Consider the following 19,714-nt stretch of genomic DNA (forward strand, 5'->3'; position numbering starts at 1 on the left):
CTCAAAAGGACAGTACTGTACTGTAAGATACAAGTCTGTAATATTATAAGACTTTGAGTAAACTTCAAGGAGAGAGACTTTCAATTAAATATATATTTTCTTGGGTCAATTTTTATTCTTCATGCAGAAGTGTCAGTAGCAAAGTAGGCTGGAAAAACAGATCGAGAATAAAGGCACTTAGCAATGCCATCAATTAACTGTTGAACAGAGCTCTGAAAATGTAGAGCACTGTACAGTATAAAGCGCTAATTATTATAAGATACTCACACACCAACAGAGGCAATCAATTTAATGAAGCACATTCCCTTAACATTGCATTGCTTCCCACTAAGATGATCTTCTGTCAGAAAAGGAAACCAATCTTTGGTTGGCCCCGTACCTAGTTGAAAGCAGTACACCATATTGTGAGTGGGCACAGTGCCACACTAACAGATGGGTACGATTGTGCATTAAATTCCTGTTCAAAAAGCTTGAAATCTATCCAGTGTTTTGTACTTACACATAAAGAGATCTTAAGACTGCCCCTCCTTAGAACAATAAGGGTGAGTGTCCAAGTGACTGACTGACCAACCCACATGAGCTGGAGAAAAAAAAAAATCTTCTCTCCTGGAAGTTTTCTAGTCTTTTTGTATTGCACAAATATTCAGAATATGTATGATCAGAGCCTAAACATTCTTTTCATTCAGATTGCTGTGGTGGGTGAACACTTCTAAGTAATTCTGCATACTGCACGCTGTGGAATTAATTGAGCGTAGGCTTTTCTAGTCATGCTAATTTTTTGTTCCTGTGTTCTCCAAGTGCCATTCTACCTCTGTCACATATCTACCAGCATCAGCAAACTGGCAGACAAGTCTCATATAGGGTCTTACTGCATACACAAAGTTGTCTTTAATTTATTTGATTTGGTACAGCGTGATTGCAAGGAAATACAGCATACACGTAAATGCAGGTCTGGAAGGGACCTCAAGAGGTCATCTACTCATCTCCCAAACAGAGACAGGATTAAGTATACCTAGACGATCCCGGACAGGTGTTTGTCTAACTTGTCACTGGAGGCTTTTAAGAACCTTTCCTGACATATATGTAGAAAGAGAAGGAAACAGAAAATACAAGATGGTGTCTGGACCATTCATTGTGAGAGTGATTGTGTAGAATTTCCTGATTAAGCTCAGTTTAGTTGGCATAGTCACAAGCTACACAAACATTTAGAAGTGAACAGCAACCATTAAAAATCATTTAAGTAGCCAATAGACTATCTTAGAGAAGTATTATAACAAAGTTGTTCTTCCACAGCACTCACAGAGCCAATAAATAGGGCCTTAGCCCCACCCAAATTTCTGGCAGAGGCACATTAAGATGCTTCAGCCAAATTTTCAATGCTCTGTACACATGTATAACTTCATAATCAGACATTAATGTATTCTTTTATAAACCTGTTAAATAGGGCCCCGAGATATTTTCTCAAAACAAAGTATCTGTACCACCAAATTACTTTCAGATCAAATACCATAGCAGAGCTCGCTTGGAAGAGTGTCTCTGAAAGGTCTCTGCATGTTAAAATAATACAGGTGCTGTGAACTAAAGCCTATGGGCCAAATTCAGTACACCTTAAACACGTTATAAGCTGGCTGAAACCTTGTCCTAAGTGGAGTTAAAACCTTGAGATTGGAGGGTGCATTTGCACCCAGCAATTAACAGAACTGTGATGATATATTAATCACAAACCTGCACCTAAGTAAAAAGGGTTATTTGAACCTGCCCAGGAGTCCTGGATTGTGTGAACACAGAAGGTTTTGCTGAGTATTGTTTTGCGTAAGGGGAGAGTGTATGTGAGAGAGAAGGCAAAACAGGACCAGAGAGAGAGCGCGCGCACCTGAAGAAATCCAAGGTGAAGCCTGTAAGTATGGTATGATCCCCAAGAGTAGTAGTCGTCTAGGTAAGGGTACTGGCTGACAATAACCTTGGGCCTGTAGGCTAAGAAACTTCTCCTTTTGCCTTTGGCTCCTACTGCACTCAGAGAAGCAGGGTCTGTTTATTTACAAGGCATGTACCAAGGCTGCATTTAAAAAAAAAAAACTCCATCAACTTTCTCCCCCAAACGGAACATTTCTTGGGCTCTGAACCTTAGTTAACTGCTTGGGTCAAAAGGGCACAATGCACAAATGCACAAGCACTTCCACTGAATTCAGAGGGACTAGTCATGTAAGTAAAATGAGCAGGACTTGGCTGTATATTAAAATACAAGTAAGGCTTATAAAGTTCATTCTTGTGTAAACAATCCCAGCATAATGTCGACAGGCAAGCCAAAAAGATTAAAAAAGGAAAGTTAGCCTGTCAAGTTATACCCTGAGATATAGCTGTTTAAACTGATTTATTCCTTTATGTTCATAAAAAATAAGCCTTGTTACAAAACAAATCTTTTACATAAAATGTGTGTCTAATGTACAACAGGAGTCAGGTATAGAGTTTCTCTCATTTCCTCTAGTGGCATGTTCCTGCTAAAACAGATCTTCTGTATTTCCAGATAATTTAAACAGCAGTAAAAATAGCTCAGGTCAACTTGATGGTTTAGTTTACTGTACTTTACAGAGGCTGTGAATAAAATAATAAATTACACAAAAGAGGCAAACATAATGCTTACTTTCTCTAAAGGCTTTACAGTAGCCAAGGAAAGACAACAAAAAGAACAGGGCACACAGCAGGTCTGCTCTGCCAACAATCCCTGCAACCTTTGAAAAAAGAAAAAGAAAAAAGGATTTACTTTGTTTTTGTTTATCATCAAAAATATTTTTTAAAGAAAATGTGAGGAAACGTAGAAGTATAATTCACTGAAAATATGAAATGGACATATAATTGTGTGTCACTTTTTCATTTCTGTAAATTGTTTTAATAAACTTTATAAGACCAAGGGCATTTTCCCTGATTTTGGAGGAATATTTGTTGGCAGAAGAAGCCAGTAGATGGTTTGGCTTTTACTCACTGAAAATTTGCTATTTTAAAAAAAGGATTGTGGGCATGATCCAAAGTCTATTCAAGTAAATGAAAAGACGGCCATGGATCAGGCCGTATATTTGTGTAATTCTTGGACCCTAGCAAACTACAGCTGCGGCACCTCAAACCAGAAATTTAAAGAATCTCAGCTTTCAGAAAAGTACATTTCAAGCTCTGTGAAGACAGCCTTTGACCTGTAAGCCAAAGGGAACCAACTGTTCATGCTAACAAGAACAAGCTGAGCTCCACTTACTACAGCTGAAGGGAGAGGGTGGAAGAGGACCTAAAGATCTTCCCCCAATCTCTATACACATTTTTTATATCTGAATCAGTTACATGTGGGGTGCCTTCCAAAGAATCACCTGGTCTCACTACCAGTTCTGCTATGTTGCGGGGAGAACCCACGCAGGGGGTTTGCACCTGTAGATCCGTATCCAAAGCCCTGGAGTCCTTCCAGTGACTTCAGCAGGTTTGGCTCAAGGTTTGGCTCAAGTCTTTAGAGCGCTGGAGCCCAACTTTGCTGGAGCCTCTGTGCACAGATCTTTGGAAATGGGATTGGACCCACCAGTTCTTCTCCTCCCCACCCCCTCATTTAGGGAGGGGACTCAAGAACTACAGAGGCTACTCAGGCTATGCTGCTGCTCTGCCATTTTTTCGAAGAGCAGAAAAAGGTGAATTCCTCCCCCACTTGCCTCACTGCAGTTCTCTAGTCTTCTCTTGGGCAAGGCACAGGGTTCAGACTCTGGATCAAGCCTGTGCTACTCTGACATGAGTAAACTGCATCACTTAAATAGAATTTTTGAGAGCTGAAAGGTCTAGTGGTTTGAGTGCTGGACCGGAAAACTGATCCAAAGCCCGCTGAAGCCAATGGAAAGATCCCCCGATTTCAAACGAGCTTTTAATTCAGGTCTTGCGGGGAAGAAACTGCTGAATTCTAATTCCAGATGGGAAAAAACCCTGTGTGGCTTTGGACAAGCCACTTAACCTCTGCCTCAGTTTCTCTATCTGTAAATTAAGGATACTAATACTTCTCTACCTCATAAGGGTGTCTGAGGATTAACTCAATGGTTGTAATGCGCTTTGAAGGTGAAAGTCAAAGTGCTGTTCTGTTTCAGGAACTGTTATCAGCTAATGACATAAAATAATCAATTCTAGAAATAAATGTCAATGTGTTACAGCAAAGGGCCTGGTGCTCTAATACCTGCTGTCTCATTGACTTCAACAGCACTCCTTGTGTGAGGCAGAGGTGCAGGATCAGACCCATAGCCTCTGGTCTCAAGGCAACACACAGTTTTAATTTTACGATCAAACTAGCTATCAAAGTTCCATGCAATAGGTAATATTTTATCACTTACATTTGAACAGGAAGAACACACACATTTTTTGTTTTTTTAAAAAGACAAAATTATACAGCAGTAGTACTTACCTGCTATTCAGAAAAATCGTACTGAGATAACAAATTTTATCTTCAGACATTACCAAGACTAAACTTTTCAATATCCATTTTACATATGAAAGCTTTTAGATTCCTTGTTTTTGAACATACCAAAAATCAAAACAGGAAACTGACAAACTCTTCACAGTTATTATATGTCAAAACATGCCATCCAATTTTAGAGACAGGTTGTCATGATTTCAAAGCAACTGAGTTTTCAGCCTCATGGGAGGTGCTGTTTGAGGGGTGAGAAATGCATGCGTGTGTGCTGGAAGCACACAATGTCTTGATTGTTACAGTTAAAAATATTCAGTGTAAAAGATTTACAATTCATTGTTTAGCAGATTAAGTGCATCTGTGCACCATCTGATCTTAGAAAAGGAATGTTTATTTTCATCATGCTAGGTTCTTCTTTCCAAAATATAAACAAATTTTATAGTTCCCAATCCTCCAAGCTCATTACACAAAGAGACCCCCCTGAGCCCATGCAGATTAGCTTGCAGAATTGCGGCCTTAGTATCATTTAGAGCCTAATTTAAACAAATATATGCAATACTTTATATCATCAAGGACTAGGTGGTAGTTCTATTGTTCAGTCTGCACCGAGATTTCACGGATTCCCAGGTGCACAGAAGCTGCGCTCTCCACCACCTTTTTGCCCCACATCTGGTCTTTGGGACAGCCAGGAGCAGTTTTCACCCTCATGTAACTTTACACTGGTAGCCATGGTTCTTTAGATTGTCGAAATGCAAAATGCTCTGGTCATACCCCTTACTGAGTATGGGGGACAGGAAAACCTGATGTAGAGCTTTGTACCTAAGGATTCCCCCACACAACAGCAATTCCCCAGCAGGCTGTTTAATACAGTTGTCCCTTTCTTTTTCACCATCAGCATTGTGGAAAAGGGATGGAACAGGGCCAAGGATCTGGCTCAAGGTGGTGGAGTAAATCCCTGTGCTATGTACCAAACTTAAGAGCACTTACTTTTAGGGAAGAGCCTGAATGTTAGAATTAAAACTTTTTAGTAATTTACAATGGAGAAGCAGTTAAAATGACTCTTGTTGGATTATGAATATTCATGGGATTTTAAGATCAGAAGGTATGATTTGTGATTATCTGATCTGATCTCTTGCTTAACACAGGCCATAGGACTCCCTTGAATTAGTTCCTCCTTAAGTCCAAAAACTACTGTTGAACTAAAGCCTATCTTTTAGAAAAATGTCCAGTTTTTAATTAAAATATTCCCATTGATAGAGAATCCAACACAACTCTTGGTAAAATTGTTCCGATGGTTATTGACCCTCACTGTTAAAAATGTGCACCTTAGATCAGTCTGAATTTATCTATCTTCAACTTTCAGCCACTGGACTTTGTTATTCTTTTTTCTGCTAGATTAAAGAGCCCACTATCAAATTTTTGTTCTGTATTTTTATTGCAGACTAATCAAGTCAGTCCCTTAATCTTCTCTTTGTTAAACTAAATAGATTTAGCTCCTTGCTTCTATCACTATATGACTTGTTTTCCATTCCTTTAATCACTAGCATGGCTCTCTTCTGAACGCTCTCCAATTTATCAACATCTTTTTTGAACTGCAAACACCAGAACTGGACACTGTTTCCAGCAGTTGCTGCACCAGTGCCAACTACAGAGACCATATAACCTCCCTACTCCTAGTTGAGATTCCAGTTTAGTAAAAGCAAAAAAAAGAAATTAACAGTGATTAAGCCATTGCATACAGTTTATTCACGCCTCTCCTCTACTGTTCATGAGATAGCATGCCCAACAATGTATTCTTTATCCACTAACTAAAGATGGATGACCTGAAACAGAGTATTTATTGCACTTTACTTGCGCTGAAGGATCACTAACTTGTGAGCATATTAACCATATTATTATATAACTCTCAATGTAATACATGCAAAGCTGTAATAATAGATACTCTATGTAGTAATGACAGATACAGTATGTAACTTATAGGAGTGTTCCATGATTAGAGTTGGTCATGAATTTTGCAGATATAAAACATTATACAAAGATCCAAGTATTAGGTACTTACACATTCAGTATGCACTGGATGCACAGCAAACAGTGAAGCAGCTAGAAGAGATGCTTTTGGAGCAAGGTTTAGCCTTCTTCCTTTACTGCTGTATTGCAGCCCACCCAATAATATTGAGAAGACATCAACCATTAATACAGAGATAGCACAATGCAGTATTATATTGATGACGTGAAAACCCACTGGGTGAAAGCCTCCAGCAAAAAGGTAATTCATTCTACATAAAAACAAAAACATTGAGATTAAGAGTCAGAGGAGAGCTTGGAGACACACAAAGAAAAACTAAACACTCCTGAAGAAAGAGAAGTAGCCTCTGCATGAGAAGCTTAATATTAAAAGTACATTTTAAATAATATCTAACACACCCACCTTACCATGGTTCTATGTCCAAGCATCCCTGTAGGCTCCTAGCCTAAGGCTACCAGGCCCTGATCCTTGCCCAGACAGAGGATTTCCCTATGGAATAGCACCCATACCCTCACACCAGTCCCAATTTGCAGCAGTCACCCTTTAATGCACCACCACTACCTTTACAACATCCCAAATGGGAAACACAGCAACTGTGGCTGCTTCTCAGTTGGTGCCATAACTTTAAAGTTGCATGACCGAGTAGTGCTCTGGGATGCAACCTTGCGTAAAATTAGAAAGTTGGAGAGTCCTGCAGAAAAGCAGAGATAGTTTATGCACATGAATGTTCCTGGGGGTGCGAGCAGGAAGGATGGTGTAAGGTGAGAGTGTTCTTTCAGATTAAACCTTAAAATAAATGTTTTAAAAAAAAAGCCCACACCATTCACACACTGAGGTTCTAACTGACTTGCACAGACACTAAAGATCCCATGACGCTTTCAGTTTACCAAAAAAAAAAAAAAAAAAGATTTGTCGCAGGATCCTTGGCCAAAAATTTTCCAGTGCACATGGCCTACTCACTGCTGGGTTTTTACTCTCCACCCCAGTGGTGGCTGCATTTCAGTTGTGCTCCACACATACAGTTAAGTGATGTACCTTGGGATTTTGCACAATGAAAAGGCACAACATAAATAATTATTATTTAAAGGGTGTATGTGGAAGCAGCATTCTTTCACGGACAAGGAATGGGAGTGCAGGTGGAAAGGGGTCAGGAAAGTAGGCTGGAGAGGTATGTGAAGAGGGAATTCGTACTGGTCAGGCTGTTTGGATAAAGGTTCAGTGTAGGAGCTTATTCTGGGTAGCAAAGCTTGAATGGGAAAAAGTGTACCACAATTTTCTGTATAATATAAGCAATACGCTAAAATCATACAGAAACTTAATTTAGATAATGGATATCACCTAGTACGTCTAGCCAACCTGCATCTGGCTTAAGTGGAGTTCATTATGATGATCTAACCTGTTATAAATGTGTAATACACATAAAAGCAAAGTCTTAAGGGAGCTAGGGAAGGCCAATTTCTTACTTGAGGAAACAGCACTTTACTGGCTACCTCCACGTGCTCCTCTACGGTTTCAGATTTTTCAATACTTGTGTGTAAGTTTTCTGTTTAAATTAACCAGGGTGTTATTGGAGTCAGAATGAGCCTCAAAGGCCGTAAGAGGAAAGGAATCATTTTATAACGTATGTTTTATGCAATATATGGAAGCCTGTAATAGGCATTTCAAACACCCAGACATTTACATTATTTGTATTTGTATTACAGTGGTGCCTAGATTGGACTGAGATTGGACTCCATAGTGCTAAGCGTACAAACACATGGTCACAGCCCTTCCTTGACCATGCAGGGGAGGAAAGGGAAGTAAGGCCCCATGCAGACCCTGCTCTCACTATTACAGCTGGAGTCACAAATTGAGTAGAGGAATACTTGCCCAATACTCCCTGCTGAGAGCAAGTGGGTGGGGAGGAGTCCTGACTCTGCCCCTTTACTCACTGGGGGTAGTGGCTGGCCAGGCTCACAGCACGCAGTTCCATGACAAGGGTGAAGTTACTTACTTCTTTCCCAGGCAAATGGGGAGCCTGGATGGAACTCGACAATATACGTACAAAGATACGTTAATACATAGCAGGAAAGTATATTAAAACTGTGTGTTCTGGGGCGGGCAGGGGGGAAATAGTTAAAAAACAACTGTCAAGCTGAGGTTAGGATAGATGGGCAGAGATCAAAATGTAACCGAACCCCAGGAAAATGAGAACAGAGCCCATTTTTGTTTAGTTTTAGACTTCTTATCTGACTGCATTTTAGCACCTAGATTAGAAGCTACTATTATTGAGGTTCTATATATAATTAAGATAGATTGATTAAAAACTAAAACAAAGCTATGTATACATCAATCAAGATGTATACAGTTCAGTCTACTTCCACCAAAGGATTCTGGTGACATGAATAGATTTCTCTAGCTACATTCTTACTGTTAAATATTACAGCACCTCTTGCCATAGGAAAAAGAAGGGAAGAAAAAACAGAACGAAAGGGAGAAAATCATAGAAGGGTCTTCAGACCTTAAACTGAGAATTTGTGGAAGCTGCTCAGACATTACAGTGATTAAAGAGAATTACAGAATCTGAGGTGGGGATACTTGTCTTGATATGTTAAACATGACTCTGGAGTAAATTTAAGTAGGAGGTATTATGTAATTTATATTATATAAACAATTATGATTCCACTTTTATTCCTACTGGGCAGAATTTACCCTTATGCATAGCACCAACACAAGGTCTATGCATCAATTAAATCCCTTGTGCTGGCCCTCTGCATAACGGTGAATTTCACCCTTTGGTTCCGAACCTGCAACAAGCTGTGAGACGTGGGAGTTCACCAGCATGGAGCTTATTGCACGATCAGGTCTTTGGAGCTAAGCAAGGTAGTAGCTGTACTGCAAATAAGCTGTAGCAGAAGTTTTACTTCCTCAAAGTCTCTTGTTTTCCAAAACAAAAAAGTCAGTTAACAAAATAAACCCCCCAACCTAGTACTCTGGGCACGACACCAGGTCTCACCTGAAAGTCAGGACAGTAAGTGGTCGATATGATTTGTGGCTGGTATTGCTGCTGAGTTTGCCACCCCAAAAGTCATGATGCCACAGGTCACCAAGTGGAGTTTCTGCTCTGAGGTCCTGAAAGACCACACGTTTAGCACCAACATTAACAACATTTCAGTTTAGTTAGAGCAGCTGGAAAGAGAACAGTTACATACAAAGCAAACTGGCACCACCATGACCATATTTTATAGACAACATTTTCTATCAAGTCTTTTAGTGACTGGCTACTGAAACCTGATTGATAGTTCCAAGTCTTTTCAATACCCTCTTATATTCCTTTAATTATTGTGGACTAGATGCTCAGATGGCATAGATCAGCATATTTTTCCTGAGTTTCAATAGAGCTCTGCTAAGTTCCACCAGTTGATGTTCTGACCCAATAGCTCTAGTGTAAAATATATTAAAAATATATCTTTATACCATCTTTATTTTTGTAAAATATCTTATTTTAGAGCAAGGATCTTTGGAGATAGGAACACAAGCTGTTGCAAATTGCCATTTTGCCACTAGCAACAGTAGGAGAACCATTAATGAAAGCACTAAAGATAGCTCTTCTTGAAATCCTGTTGGGTGGCTTCCTTAACTTCCACATAACACCACTCCACTAGCGTGCTTTGTTTCTGACATATTAAACCTATCAGCAAGTTCCTCTATGTACTGCTCTACACAGAAATGAATAGTAGTAGTTAGGAAAGGAATTTCTTAGGTACCATCATGAAAGAAAAATAAAATCACAATTTTTAAAAACTACAAAATGGAAGTGTACAGTTTGCTTAATCTCATAACTAAGATGATAAAGAAGTAATTTAGATTATTTCAACTCTAAATGGTGCCATAGGAGAGACTATGTGAAAATCTGAAGAACACAGATGGACATAAAGGCAGCTCCCCCCCCAGCTCCTTTTTTTTTTTTTTTAAACATATATTAGATACTCATCTACACAGCCTCAGAGAAATTTCTGTGGAGTAGCACAGCATGCTTCATATTCATCAATAATTGAAGCTGCTGCACTGAGAAGGCCACCTTACTTCCACCGAGCTGCCATACCTCTCCTCCACACGCATACAGCGTGCCAAATTCTGCTCTGATTTATGTTAGTGCAACCTCATGGGGTATAAATGAAAGCAAAATGTGCCCTTAGTTTGATCCAAAACCATGAGGGCACCTAAGAGTGAGATATCACTACCAAAAGAATAACTTCAATAGGAGAACTGGTACCATGGGTGCAATCAATTATAGCTTATCTTATTTCCCATTCAACTAACACAGTAGTAAAAAACCAAACCAAACAAGCCAAAAAGCCCAAAACTCTGTACCACCACCATTACCACATGAAGCCAAGTACGGTACTTTCTAAAGGATTACTAAACAATAAGTAGGTCCATGTCTAGCACTGAATTCAGCAGGGATGTATAGATTGCAACTCCATTGCATTTCTATATCTGAAAGAAAAGACGGTCGTGTGATTAAGTCACTGGACAGGGACTGTAGAGACCTGAGTTCAATTCTCAGCTCTGTTATAGACTTCCTCCATGATTCGCTGTAAGCCACTTAAGCCTGATTTTCCATTCCATCGCAATTGTTTGCTATTCACTTGTCAGTATATAGAACATGCAAAGCTATCAGAAAGTCTAATATATTTCTTAAAATATAAGGATTACAATTTGAATACAATCTTGACATAAAAGAGATGGTATCAACAACACGAGGTAAAAAAATATATTTGTTGTGTGCTAACAGAGATTTTTAACCACCATGGGAAACACTACTCAACATCATTATCTTCAGAAAACAGAACGCAAACTATAAAACAGTCCTGCATGGTCTCTAAGTGCTCCAGCTAGGAAACAGTTTGCACAGTTTAATCAGAGTTTATTTTTTGTCTTCAGTAGGAAACAAGCAGGCAAAGCAAAATATCCAGAAATATCTTGTGATTCAATTTCACTTACTTATGACCTGAATTCTCCAGAGCTCAGAACTGGTGAACTTGATCACCGAGCACTGGAAGTTTGGAGAAAGCTAAACTAAACTAAAATAGTCTCTTCACCTTCATGGGATTACACTAAAAAAACCTGTTTGCTTTTCCTTAACTGTAAGGACTTTGCATCTATTTGAAAAGTTATGAATGATTTCCTCCACTGAAATAGAAAGTGGATACCTAGGGAATCCCTAAATATTTGATTAGCAGCAGCCTATGCACAGTAGAGTGCAGTACTTGAAGAAGGGTCAGTTCTTCTACATAATGGCTTACGGAAAAGATGCATTGTGTCTGAAATTCCTGCTAACCCAACGATTTGTTTTGCCAATAAATAAATAAAGACAAATCATTGTTGTACACCAGTAAAAATGTGTTTTTAAATGACAAGGAAGCATCTGGAAAACAGCCCTGAACACCAGTAAAATCCAATAACTGAATGCGCCACAACACAGTAGGCATGGGGCCAACTAACAACGGATCTTTCATTAAAAAAGGAAAGTGGGGGGAGGGCTAGCAAGTTAACAAAAAAGGATCACAGCGTGGTACCTAAGAAAACATTGGCAAAGCAAGGCTCAGTAGATCCACAGAATGCCTTCATCAGCTGTATTTCACATGAAAATAAAATATGGCATGCAGTACCTTGCTTAATAAAACCAGTCTTTATTATGGTACAGTACTTTCACTCCCCACCAATTCATAACCTTTCATCTCCCCATTTTTGGTACTGATTTAATATTTCTACATATTTATCCTGCCCCTTATTTAAAAGGTCCAGTGGCATCAAAATCCCATTCAATTTCTAAAGGAACATGTCAAGATTTAGATAGGGAAATAAATTAAACCTCCATATTTTCAAATGAAGGCTGAATAAGTAAGAATGAGGTTATTTAAGCAATTGATTTAGTTTCTTCTCCTTGCCTGCAGCCAGAATTTTAGCAGCTTTTTCATTTGCGTGCATGTTGGTAAACTGAAACAATAACATTTGTCAGGTAAAAATGTGGAAAGAAGTGGAGGAAGATTACAAGTGTGGAAATTGCACTGAAACAAACTACATCTACATTGCCTTGGATTAAATGTCAGTTTAAGAAAATGAAATTGCATCATTATCCTTCAAATAAAATTTGCAGAACCAGATTTTCCCAGGAGATGTGTCATTTTACAAATACAATACATTCTATAATCTCTGTATGTATTTACACTTCCCCCAACATTTTTCTAGCTTAGGATACGGCTGACTTACTCAAGCACACTACACATTTATTTAAGCAACAATAATTCAGTAGGATGCTGAAAGACAAATTGCAGCAGGCTACCTCTATACTTTCTGTTGTGAAAAAAAATACTGTAGATTATATTTTTTCCAGACGGTTTTTTGGCCACCACTATAATATTGTTCTCTTCATTCTTTTGGTGTCAAGAGAGTAGAGTGCATGGGGAGAGACACTTTCTGTATCTATTCTTTTTTTTTTTTTTGCTTCTATGTGCCTCTCTAACCACCTCTACCACTCATACCTCCTAGATCGGACTAGGACCACTGGAATAAGGCCAGGCACCCTTGGAAATTGTTCAATGTCCCCTTGGGAGGCATCTCAGGAACTCAGGACACTCAGTATCTTGCAGGATCACACCTTAAACCATCTATTTTAGGATTTAAACCATCTATTTAAACCCTTAAACCATCTACTTTCGGATGGTTTAACATCAAGTAGCTTGAAAACTGGCTAAGGGATGTAAGCAACGATTGGCTAAAATTTTTTCAAAAAGTACAAGATTCGCAGTGCATTAAAGACTTTTTAAAAAAGCAAATACTTTCTTAATATTATTTTCTACTCAAACAATTGCTGTAGCTGCCACAGGAATGTTACAAGAGAGATGGTCCACAAGACACTCTCTCCGTTAGGTTGGGGTTTACCTTATGAAAAAACCTTGAGAACCCTTGCTGAGTGAAACTCACCATCAGCCCATCCTGCAAACACTTCTGCACAAGAGTAACCTTATCACCCACTGGAGGCAATGGAAAGTCTCACACTGACTTCAGTGGGGCTTCTTAGGACTGGGTCCTAAGGACCATAATCTGAATTCACTGAAGTCTATGGTAAAAATCCCAGGACCAGATCCACAAAGGGATTTAGGTGCTTAACTACCATTTTGAGAGCTTAAGTTCTACCTTATAGTTACCAGTGAGATCCTCAAAACCCCACTCATCTGCTGCCTAACTCTGGAGGTGCTGAAATTCCATAGGTGCCTAAATTTCTGTCAGTAAAATCCCTTAGGCACCTAAATTTTTGCTAGTGAGTATCCACAAAACAGCCTCAATCCTGATGATGCTGAGCTGCTCAGTTCCCTAGTTCATACCTAAATCCTAGTGGAATTCTCAGACTAGGTGTTCCCCCACCTAACTCATATCTGGGGACCTATCCAGTAGGCCGGCTCAGAGCACACCTAGCAGATCTAGTCAAAAAATGACAGCTCGGGGACAGCAGGTCAGGATTTTTTGGAGTTGTGCATGTGTCTCCTTATACCCAATAGCCCAGTTGTTAGAGTACTCACCTGAGATGTGGGGGACTCAGGTCTGAATCCCCACTTGTCCTGATTTGGAACAGGGACTTGAACCAAGATCTCCCACATCCCAGGTGAGTAACCTAATCGCAAGGGTATTGGCAATAATGGGATGGAGGGCTCTCACTCCCTGATTTTTGCACAAGCAAGGACTGACCTGACTTGGATATCTAATTCCAGGACAGGGTTCATGTCTGTGAATCCTGAGCAGAGGAAGGTACCTCCCTCCAGTGCCGAGTTAGGAGACCTAACCATTTTTGAGCAGCAGGATTAAGCCCTGCCCCTCTCCTTGGCATTTTATACGGCCTACTTCAGGTGACTCCCTGCTCACTTGCTGGTTTCTGTGAATCCCTTCCTTAGGTTCCTGACTCTCTCCATACAATGCATGGGAAGCCTGGGTGCCTAACTTAGTTAATTCCACTGGGCGCCTAAATCCCCTTTGTGGATCTAACTCCCAATGACTTTAATGGGAATAAGACTGGGTCCATAAATAGTCTCATGTACACACATCCACGTGTGGAAGTGTTTTCAGGATCAGGCCCCAACACTGTGCAAATTTAGCCAATGTCACCCTCAGTACACAGGTGAGCAAAGCACATTTCATTCAGAAAAGGTGGTGCTACTCTACCTTGATAACCATCAATGCTGGGCTGTCCAATGGATCTCAATTGGATAAAGAGAATTAAGCCAGGACAAAGTAATTAATTTGTTCATTACTGCGTCCTTGTTGGTGCACCAGCATCAAACCAAGTAGCCAATAAACCTTTGGGAATAAGGATTCATTAGATTACTTGTGCTCCTTCTGCTTGCTTTGCAACAAAGCAGCCATGCATAGCTTTTGTACAGTATTTACATAAATAGTGGCTTACTTTTTAAAATGCTTTGCAGAGACAAATGATCATTTTAAGAAAGGGAGGGGGTAAAGGAGAAATTCAACCCAAAATTCTTGTTTTGCAAGGGTCAAATCTGGGGCCTAATTAAGTTGGCAGTATCAATTTAAATTAATTTTTTTCTACTACAATTTAAGTCAGAATAAACACAAACCTTATTATTGATGATAGCTTCAGAATCATCAAAGACAAAATCTCCATCGTAGCTGTTAGCAAAACACATGCAGGACATGAGTCCAACAATAATTTTAGCCCAATAAGAGGGAAGCACAAACCATGATATTTCATGATCCAAATTAAATTCTGACTGTGCCATTCTGTGAAATGCTTGTTTCGAATGTGGAGCTCCAGCATTATGTTGGCTGCAAATCTGAAAAAAAGAAAAAAAAACTGCTATGTACAATTACATTTAAACACCACTAGCTTTGCTTAAAGAAATGAAAATCACACCAACATGTTTTGCATAGGAAAACACGACACCTTACACCAGTGGTTCTCAAACTAGAGCCGGGCCAGTTTGTTTATCTGCCACGTCCACAAGTTCGGCCGATCTCAGCTCCCACTGGCAGTGGTTTGCCGCTCCAGGCCAATGGGGGCTGCAGGAAAGGCAGCTAGCACATCCCTCAGCCCATGTCGCTTCCCACAGCCCCCATTGGCCTGGAGTGGCAAACCGCGGCCAGTGGGAGCCGTGATCGGCCAAACCAGTGACACGACAGGTAAACAAACTGGCCCGGCTCACCAGGAGCTTTCCCTGAACAAGCAGTGGCCCTAGTTTGAGAACCACTGCCTTACATGAGTGATGAGATGTAATTCTGAAATCCATTAAGGCAAAACGGAAAATTAAAAAAATAATTATCAAAACCTCTTTGGACATAATTTTATATTTCACATTTGAGAAAAGTAGAAAAGCATGGTTGACTATCGTCTGAGCATAGAGTTGAGTTATAATCCTGACTCTGACACATGCTACCTCAAAAGCCTTGGGCAAGTCATTCTACTTTTTGAACTCAGTTTCCTTGTTTTTCAAATAAGGATACCACAACCCATTTTATAAACACATGCCTTGTGAGGATCAGTAAATATTTATAACTTTCTTTGAGGATGATGAATACCAGTTAGGGCACAATAAACGCAAAAAGAACTGTGTTGCTGCAACATGAAGGACCTAAGTTTGCAAGGACTCCATGTGTGGAACTCACAGGGACTTCAACAGAGTTGCATAGAGTTCTTGGAGAACGAGGCCCTACAACTGGCATTCAAAAAAATCAGAGTCAAGAATAGGGTTGTAAGTTTGGGTTGGATGGATTTCTGGAGGTTTCATCACATGACAATCTTCAATTCCTGGAGACTCCAGGACAATCCTGGAGGATTGGCAACCCTTGTCAAGAAGCACAAACTTAAGATTCCAACAGCAAAGTTCACTAGGTCACGCAGCACGTCACGCAAATTTTATAATACACATCTTACTAACAGAAAGATAAAATAGGCACATAATCCAATATAGATTTAATAAGGAAAAAGACCAGTAAGTACATGTTGCAACCCAGATTTATTCATGCTGTCAAAACCTTAAGTTTTGCATTTCTTGACTTTATGATTTTACCTGTGGAACCTTAGTGGTGGGTTTTTGCATTTGATCTCCTAGTTTTATTTATTTTAAAAGGAAAAAGTCAAGAGTTATTTGTCTTGTGGAGTTTACAAGCTATTCTGGCTTGGCAAACGGAACTGATAAAGTTCCTTGCTCCTACGTGTTCAGCTTGCAGAACTTGTCAGTGTTACCAGTGGAATTCACACAAGTTCCTTGAAACAGTCTACAAATTCCTAACCTGTGTAGGTACACATGCGTGTGTGCATCCACGCACACACACGCTCCTGAGGTGTGCCCCTCAAGCCCTGTAATGTGGTACCCAATTTGTTGAGATGCAGGTGTGGAGTGGTATGGATCTGAGAAAGACCAAAAGAGGAAAATATTCAGAAGAAGCTATCTAACAGAGCTGAATAGGCCCACCACTAAAAGCAAAATATATTTTCAAATGTAATCCACTCCTGGTTTACAATCTAATGAAAAATTAAAAGTGTAACCCTTAATCAGAAGGAAGCACATACATTGCTACTAACAGCTTACATACTACAGTGATGGCCATTACAGAAATACTTAATTAAAACAGATTTCAGCAGCTGTTCAGAATTCCCCTTTCCCAGAAAGTTTCCCCTAACCTGGCTGCTTTTTTCCATTTATATTTGCCATAATTATTTACTAGTACCTCTATACAGGATAGCTCAATCTGTGGGGTTTTTCATTACAGGGACAGAACTGTTAAACACTCAAGCATGTTCCCTGAATATGGGGGAGAAACAATCATATATATATATCACAGATGTTTTGTTTGTTTAAACGGGACCCAACTGTGTGCTTGATGCCAGGGGAGGATACCACCCGGGATCTGACAACACCCACTCTCTTTTTGGTACAGTCACAGTGCATATTTCCATTTCACTGCTGTCTGGTGTGGCACAGAACCTAATAAAATATCATTCTAGGGGGCTCCTTTACATGTAGAAGGAAAGCTGCATATTTAATATTACACGCAACTCCCCATTAGATAGCTGGCAACGTACCTAAACATACCGCTAGAGCTCAAGACTCCACTGTAACAAGAACAGATGACTCGGATATTTGTGAATTAACGAGGCTGTGCCGTCTCAAACGGAACCAGCTGTTTATGCAGGTAAAGAAAACCAGGGATTCAGTCCTCCGCCTGCAGGAGAACGCCTCCGGCACTGTACAGGCGAGGACACCCACACACGGTCCCGCTATAAGAATACAGCGGGCCACGAGCACTGTTTGAGGAACCAGGAAACTTACTCCTAGTTTCCAATCCCGCAGCGGGGAAAGGCAGGCGCAGAGAGCTCGCCCTGCGCTCTCGGGGAGGAAGGAGGACTCCTCGGCTGGGGAAGGCGGCGGCGGCGGCAGGGGAGCGAGGGAGCGGGACCAGACCGGTGCAGAAAGCACGACTCGCAAGTACAGGAAGCTTTGGCCGCGCACGTTTTCAGAGCCGGAGCCGCGGCGGCTTCCGCGTGTGTCTCTTCTCCTGGGAGCACCACACGAATGGCACACCATGGAGCGGGGCAAGCAACGCCGGCGAGGTTTCCGTGCTGCCTCCTCCTCCGCCGCCGCCGCAGAAGTCAGGAGCCAGACCCAGACCCAGCCCCTGCCCCGGCTCAGCCCCCTGCCCCGGCCCAGCCACCTACCGGGGGCACAGGGCACCTGCCCCCCCGGACCAGCCCCGGTCCCCTGCGGGCGGCAGGCGCGACCGCCCGGCCCTGCTCCGGGAGCCCCGCGGAGCTTTACCTGCACGGAGCCGGAGCCGCATCTCCCACCCGGCTGCGAAACTCTGCCCGCTCTCCGCGCCCGGGCGCCGCCGCCGCCGCTGGGGCGGGGGCGGGGCCGCCTCGGCTTCTGCCCGCCCCCGAAAACATCCTCACCGCCCATTGGCCCGCGGCCTGTCCCCGCCCCGCCCCGCCCCGGCGGCCGCCTGCGCCCATTGGTGGCGGCCGCTGTGACGCGCCGCGGAGCGAGCCAGGGAGGCGGAGCGGGAGCGGAGCAGGCTCTCGCCCCGCCGCGCCCGGCTGCGGGAGCTGAGCCACACCCCTCCGCACTACACACAAAGGGGGGAGAGATGCGGCCGCCCAGCCGGCCGCGCGCAGGCGCATGAGGCTGCCGCCCTCTGGTTTGCGGCTTGCTCCTCATTCACAAAAACCTTTTGTCTCGGCGGCCCAGCGCGCGCGCCGAGCGGTGGTGGGGGAGGGGGGCTGACTGCGGGGCTGGCAGGGCTGGGCGTTCACTGAGCGTCTTCCACCCCTGCCCTGCTTCATGGCTGATCACGGGCCTTTGCTTTATATGGGGACTACAATAGCGCCCACACAGGAGGAGGCCTCCCCCCCCGCCCCCCGCCCCCCCAGGAGTTCGCAATGGGAACGAACCTGAAAGGTTCAAACTCTCACCTGTTTAGTTCTCGTTTGCCTCACACCGCACCGCTCCTCGTGGAACTAAGGTCTCTCCCGTACCATTACACAAAGTAATCCTGGGAAAGAAGGCGTTATAGACCCATTGCACTAATAATACAGAAAGTTGCTGCAGTTCTGGGAGCCAGTGAACAGGGTGGTTACCCTGGGCACCAGCTTCTCCGGAGTGCCACCCTACTTCGCCACTTCTTTTTCTTTTTTTGACTCAGCCTCTCTGGGGGACCCTGAAAACATCATCTGCCCTGGCCAGCAGAACGCTTAGGTTCTGTCCCTGCTAGGGTTACCCATTCTGGTTGGATGTATTCCTGGAGGTTTCATCACATGACATAATCTTTAATTGAAGATTAATCTTTTTCATTCCTGGATACTCCAGAACAATCCTGGAGGGTTGGCAATGCTAGGTCCTGCCTGGACTAGTGACGAGGACACCAGCTGTTAATTACGAATTTCACGAATGGGTTCCATGCAGACTGTAAAATATGCTTGTGAAATAAGTGAACAAAGTACATTTGGGGATGCATTCTCTTAACTTTCTTATTGTTTTTGTTGACTTAGGTCCCGATTGTGCCATGAGCACCACAAGAGCAGACCACTCTGTGCAGGCAGACAGTTGTTGCAGTGATCTCCTGTGTGGAGCTCATTCATGAATGTATTGGGACCAATGTGAACAAAGGAAAGCAAGGAAAATGCATCACAAAATGTACCTGACTTTCTCAAGTGTACTTTCATTTTAAGCAGTTAAGAGTACGTATCCAAGTATACTGTTTAATGTTCT

General features: G+C 42.0%; 1 protein-coding gene across 4 annotated transcripts in view; it reads right to left on the minus strand.

Annotated features, from left to right (window-relative positions):
• TMTC4 (transmembrane O-mannosyltransferase targeting cadherins 4) overlaps window positions 1-18,355 on the minus strand; it is a gene marked incomplete at its 5' end in the record, with an annotated part of 63,040 nt that extends 44,685 nt beyond the window's left edge. For 2 of the 4 annotated variants that reach the window (XM_084627561.1, XM_084627563.1), the window contains 5 exons: window positions 2,642-2,729; window positions 6,483-6,699; window positions 9,445-9,560; window positions 15,068-15,283; window positions 18,266-18,355. In XM_084627561.1, the coding sequence (XP_084483687.1) occupies window positions 2,642-2,729; window positions 6,483-6,699; window positions 9,445-9,560; window positions 15,068-15,229 (583 nt within the window). Of the gene's footprint in view, window positions 1-2,641; window positions 2,730-6,482; window positions 6,700-9,444; window positions 9,561-15,067; window positions 15,287-17,779; window positions 18,035-18,265 lie in introns of those variants that run through there. The other 2 variants (XM_084627560.1, XM_084627562.1) reach the window with 2 other exon arrangements.
• Window positions 18,356-19,714: the final 1,359 nt, after the last annotated feature.

This window comes from Lepidochelys olivacea (genome assembly GCF_965140295.1).
Source record: "Lepidochelys olivacea isolate rLepOli2 genome assembly, chromosome: 1".
In the NCBI taxonomy this organism is placed as follows: Eukaryota; Metazoa; Chordata; order Testudines; family Cheloniidae; genus Lepidochelys; species Lepidochelys olivacea.